This window comes from Humulus lupulus, chromosome 1 (assembly GCF_963169125.1).
Source record: "Humulus lupulus chromosome 1, drHumLupu1.1, whole genome shotgun sequence".
Taxonomy (NCBI): domain Eukaryota; kingdom Viridiplantae; phylum Streptophyta; class Magnoliopsida; order Rosales; family Cannabaceae; genus Humulus; species Humulus lupulus.
The window spans coordinates 69,160,775-69,166,853 of NC_084793.1; the positions used below are offsets into that span (position 1 = coordinate 69,160,775).

The window sequence follows — 6,079 nt, forward strand, 5'->3', positions numbered from 1 at the left end:
CATTAATTAATTCTTCTAAAATCTTAAGCAAATCCACAGCTTTTTCCACTGATAATATTATTATATGTGGAGAATTCAGAACAGTATATATAACTTTTCACAAACATGGTAACTCCAAATTGTAAATATATAAGTATTGTGTCTTCAACTTAGCTCTATTATACATATCTAGAAGCTTATCCTTTCTAGTTTCTGTTCTGCCAAGAAGTTAACCTCAAAACGACAGATTGATCACGGGGTTAAATACAACAGCCATATTATATTTTTATAGATTTATAATTTTTAATATACGAAATTATGAACAACTCATGTCATTCACTCACCATGTGCTAAGGTTGAAAATCACAAACTATATACCTTGTCCCTTTGCTAAATAAACAAAATATACAGAGCTGTATTATCCCAACACCTTCCTATTGTTGTTTGACACCTGGCAACTCAGTGGTCCCATCACCACATTCTTTTTCTTCTCTTCTAAGAGATACCCTTTTTCAAGTTTTAAAGCCTTAATCATAATAAAACTCTCATAAGACTTTCTTTCTCCCAAGTCTCATTCCTTTCTCTCTTTACTTTTTTATTTTTACTTTCCTTTTTCCTGTCACAAAGACACATTTATTAAAGTTCTACTACTCATAAGGGGCAATCAATTTTATCATCATTTATTATTATTATTATTATTATTATTATTATTATGATGGCTTCCTTTTGGTCATTACTCTCAACAATGTTGATTGTTTTCATGATTTCTTATTCTCATTCCTTTTCATTCCCACTGGCCTTGGCTTTTTCTCAATCAGATATCCAGTTCTCGACCATTTCAGCGGCTCCAGCAGTTCTACCAGGTGGCCCTGTAACAGCTCCATTATCTCCAGCTCTTTCTCCGGACATCACTCCTCTGTTTCCCACTCCCGGAAAACAGCATCTTTCTCCTGAAGAATCCTCACTCCCGACCATTCCATCTAGCCCGAGCCCCCCCAATCCAGACGATGTGATTGCTCCGGGACCTGGAATAGCGTTTCCTCCATCTGGGTCTTTGCCGGCTTCTTATGCTTCCTCATCTGGGCCCCTCAGCCTTGCTCTGTTCTTGGGCTTTTCCTGGTTCTTTGCATAATGTAGGAGCAAAAACAAAAAAGGTACTTGGTGATGATTCTTATTCAAGGAAAGAAAGAATAAAAGTAAGAGAAAGAAAAAAGAGGTGGGCAAATTCAATTATTGTTGTATGTAAGTGCTTCAGCTTTGTTATTTTGGTAGTATATATTTACAGGTGTTGTTGTATGTGTTTTAGTGTGATGTTAAGAGGTAGATGATGATATGTACTTAAGTGAATTTTGATAGGTATGGTGACTGGGATTTTTCAGAATAAGTATTATAAAGTAAATAAAGATTGTTGGTTCAATTTATCTTTTTTTTTCTTTCTAAATGTCTCTATTGTATTGGTGATGGAAAGCTTGGAAAGTATCAGAACACGATTCCCATTTACTATGGCTAGGAGCATTATTATAATTATAATTTTATTTTATTTCTAGTGGAAATGTTGGTAGTTGTTTTTGTAGATCTTTTTTAATATGGTCTCTAGTCTTTGCAAATGTATTATTAGTACCTAACAACCATATAGATCGAACAACAAAACCCACTACGAGGTTACCTTAAACCAAAGAAATAACCAATTAAGAGGGGCAATACCATTAACACCAAGATAAAAGAAATTAATATAGCAATAAATTGAATTACATGCAAGATAGATAAACACCAATAGAACTATCAACAATGATGGAAGCTAATAAAAGAAAAAGGTAAAAAAAAAACTTGTATTTCTAACTCTGAGTTCAGGGGCCAAACCCCATGTAGTATAAGGCTATGGACATCTTTAGTATAAGACTGGTGCTCTACATACTACGCTAATTGCATACTTGTTATGTCTAAAGAGCAACAATAGGATACTTTGGAGGAGACCCATTCTTAAACATCTTCCCCAAAAAAGACTCCTTTAATTTGTTAAACTCAAAGGGACTACTCTGCCTTTTGGGGGAGTCTTTCACAAGACACTTCCTCAGCTTCAAATTCTCTTCCTTGAGCATGTCAACTGCCATACTAAGCTGCCTTATAACCTGTCTCTTCTCATCATCTTTCTGCTTTAATTGATCCTTTTGAGCTTTGTTCTCCTCCTGAAGTCTCTCCACTTCTTCCTTCAACTTTCTCAGTTCTTCATAATCAATCCCACCCAAACATTTCACTTCTTCAGTTTCTTCATGAATTCGTGCGGTTTCACATTCCTGCTCATCTTCTTCCAGCTCAGGATCATCGACTTCTGATTCAGCAAAATCTTCGGTGTCACAAGTTTCAGAGTAGCTATCATAGGTCTGATAGGGGATCACACTCACCGGCTTCTCTACTTGATATTTGGTTGAAGAGAATGGGGACCTTAAAGATGTCACTACCCGAGTTCCAGAATCTGACTTTACTTGATCATACTTCTCTGCTAATAAGCGATGGGTTCGATAAAACTCTTCAACCATGCTAACTAGCTCAGGCCGCTTTTTGTAATACATTTCTGCACGTTGGGCAAAGGAGTCGGCATCCGTCTCAATAAATTTTAGCATTGACTCTGTCTTGTGATCTAGATCTGATATCAAAGAGAGAAGACATGCATCAATGTGGCTATAATACCCATGAAAATTGTGAATAAATTCATATATACATATATATAAACTTGTATAAATAGAATACGGTCAAAGATGCGTCTACTGTAGACTACAAACTGAGACGCTATCTATCCAAGCACAAATACCCTCGTTTACATGCATATAATTTTTTTTCATAGAAAAATGAAGTCAAAGGCATGTAGACTCTAAGCCAGACCGAGTACTCTGTAAGTACGCATCCATTAATCGGTTACTGGTACAAACTATATAATGAAAAAATGTAACCAAATTCAGTAATCTTCTAAAGCACAAATTACCTAAGAAACGAAATAATAATAAAAAAATATAGAGTTGAAGTCATAGGCATGTATAGTTGAAAGCACAGTACCCTGAGAGTACTCATCCATAAACAGGTAACGGTTACAGATACCATACTGAAATGTAACTAAATTTAGTATCTCCTTCTACACGAATGAAGTTATAGGCATGTAAAGTCAAAGGCAAACCGGGTACTCTAAGAACACTCATCCATAAACTAGTTACTAGTACAAATAACATGAATAAATGTAACCAATGTTCATTGCTAAATGCAACCTCAAATATTTGGGACCAAAAGTAGTTAGTGGTAACCATTAAATACATTGAACAAGAGTCACCTCCTCCAAACAGAAAGCCCAACATTAGACAACTGAACACTATAATTACCAAAATTAAATGCAGAAAACTGAAGCAAAAAGAGAAACGCAGTAAAACATTGTTCAAACTTGAATTGAATTTTATCTTTAGACCCTAGCTCTCTATTTACGCTTTGTCATCATAGAATATTGCTTAAAAAATGCTCTTATTTACACATAACTAAATTTCAAAGAGTCCAAAGTAAAGTTACAAAGAGTGCATTGGAAGGTTATTATGAGATCGTCATTACATAATAATAAAGAAGTTGACACAATACGTGGGGGACCTTAGGTCATCGTCAGTGCGAACCACCACTATAATACTACTAACTTTTCTATTTCACTAGATGTAATCATTATAACGTTGACCCTAAATTTCTTTCCTGTTCCAAAATCAAGATAATATACAGTACAGAACATCCTCATAATTATCAAAGGGTCCTCATAATTATCAAGATAATATACAGTACAGTACATCCTCATAATTATCAAAGGGTCCTCCTAAGGCCCGTTTCACTTCCTCATTCTTAATTTAATATGTACCCCAAAAATAACATATCGAATATAACGATTCATGGAGATGGTTTCATTTTAAAAAAAAATAATAATGAGATCACTGTATTTTTGTATTGCAAACTTTACTGTGTACAGCGAATTAAACTAGTGTGTCAGATGAAGGCAAAAGCCTTTATACATATATATATATATATACATATAAAACATAAGAATGAATCGTTTAATAAAAAACACATAAATTTTTCCATAAAAAGATATATAATGTAATGGAAATTGGCAACAATATTAGAACCTTCCCTTAGCCCCACATGTGGTAAAGTGTGTTTGATCAAAGACAAAACTAGCCATCCACATGGGAAACCCACCTTTTTGGATTAATTGCCAAAATACTTCACTTTTCATTTTACCGGGGTTTCTACTTAGTACTAAGTGGTAGACTTGTATGTTTCCTAACTTCATGAATAATAAACTAATTCAGAGTCTTACTGTCCACAACTTTATAATATATCCATGGTGGGTCATTTCAAATATCATTACAACAATTAGCAACACTCACTACTTTGTTTTTTAAGGTAAACAGTATCACATATTGTGAACCATTTCTCTCAACTTTCTCCCCCTTCTAAGTTTATTTTCCACTTAAATTGAATGGGGGCCTTAAAATAGACCCAAATAAAACCTAAAGTTCCAAAAGCAATAAAAGAGTCCACAACGGTCAAGAATCAAAAGTACCCAAATGAATAAAGAGAGAAAAACTGTAGAAAGGTAACAAAAAAAAACACCTGCAAGAGTGGATTGAAGCCATGGAGATCGTTTTGAGGTGCTCTGATGGTCAAGCCACCACCAATGAGATGACTGGTTCTTCACTATTCCCACCATCTTCTTCTTCAAATTTACCCTAGAAAGGACATCAATACAAAAGCCACCGCTTGCGTTCAAATATATATATATATATATATATAAAATATATTACTCTTCCGCAAGTATCTCATAAAAGAAAGATATATCAACAAAATATTCAAATTAAATAAAAACAGTGTTCAATTGACGAAACTAGCCCTCATTTTTTTGTCATTAAGTTTAATCAAATGAGAAATAAAAACAAAAGCAAGGGGTCAATTATGTCCCTCAACGCGATAAATCCTAAGAGGGGGAAACCCCTAAATTTTGAAAACCGCCGAATTAACTATGCCCACAAACTATTTTGTATCGACATAAAGAAAGAAAAACACTTTCTTGGTCGGTCTGAATAATCAAGGAAAAGAAAGAGACCCATCCCAAAAATAACTTAACAAGAGAAAACATATTCAAAACTCAATGAACCGTGGTCAACCCCAGTTTACCACAATCAACAATACGATAAAGAAGAGTAAGTAGTATGACAAACCCAAATGAGAGAGAAAAAGGGAGAGAGAGAGTACTGAGTTCTCTTCTGTAAGCTATCTTCTTCAATGTAGGGCAATAGTAGGTTTTCTTCTTCTTCTTCTCTCCAGGTCGCTCTTGAGAGAAATGTGGGTTTTCACAGAGGAAACTACAGTTGCAAATATACTTCTGGAATTTGTACAACTTTGTCTCTCTATCAGTGTTTTGATTTTTTTAGCCAATCCAAATCGTCCACGTGTACTACAGGCATGGATGACAAATAAGGAGGCTCATAAATATTTTTAATTTTGTCTTTGCTTTTTCTTCTTGACTGGAGATTTTGTATTTACATACGTACCATTTATAGAGATTCAAAATTTTGCGAACTTACCACAATACCAACCTAGTTGAGGTTATTTACGTTGCTACCCGCGGCTGGTGTGGTTTCACAACTCACAAAAATGTCCATTTTTCTTGTTGAAATCTTTAAAGGGCCGGGTGTACCATGAAAAGTGTAAGGGTATTTTGGGAATTGGATATTTCTGAAAACAATTTTCTCTTTTTTTTTTTTGACAAAAAAACAATTTTCTCTTTGACTATATGAAAACTAAAACTTTATATGGCAAGAAAAATAAAATTTTCATGTGGGGAGCGTATTGGGGCCACATGCAAAGCGATTGCAACGGTCGAAAATATTGTAGGACAATCTGTCGAGTCCTTAAAACAATTGTCTTGTAGAATCTCTTCTCTTGATTATATTAGCCGAAAATACCATATTATTATTGTTATTTTCTTTGTCATTTTCTTTTGTTAATGGTGTGGTGGGTTTGTGATGGGGATTTTAAATTATCTTAAGAAAAGTATGTATTGGATAAGAATAATTAT

General features: G+C 34.4%; 1 protein-coding gene across 2 annotated transcripts; it reads right to left on the bottom strand.

The window, feature by feature from the left end:
• Positions 1-1,685: 1,685 nt before the first annotated feature.
• LOC133794121 (protein NETWORKED 3A-like) lies at positions 1,686-5,476 on the bottom strand. Of its 2 annotated transcripts, none has more exons than XM_062231329.1 (3): positions 5,220-5,476; positions 4,615-4,730; positions 1,686-2,623 (listed from the first exon to the last, which is right to left on the bottom strand). In XM_062231329.1, the coding sequence occupies exons 2-3, from the start codon at positions 4,709-4,711 to the stop codon at positions 1,920-1,922; spliced, it is 801 nt and encodes a 266-aa protein (XP_062087313.1). In that variant the 5' UTR covers positions 4,712-4,730; positions 5,220-5,476; the 3' UTR covers positions 1,686-1,919. The 2 variants fall into 2 exon arrangements, with proteins under 2 accessions (XP_062087313.1, XP_062087306.1); XM_062231322.1 differs by having other exon boundaries at positions 5,254-5,475.
• Between the last annotated feature and the right edge of the window lie 603 nt (positions 5,477-6,079).

Excerpts from the sequence above, each read along its gene's own strand:
- LOC133794121 (XM_062231329.1), bottom strand. The coding sequence starts at position 4,711 with ATGGTGGGAATAGTGAAGAACCAGTCATCTCATTGGTGGTGGCTTGAC. Across the intron at positions 2,624-4,614 it reads GCTTCAATCCACTCTTGCAG|ATCTAGATCACAAGACAGAG; the intron begins GTGTTTTTTTTT and ends CTTTGATATCAG.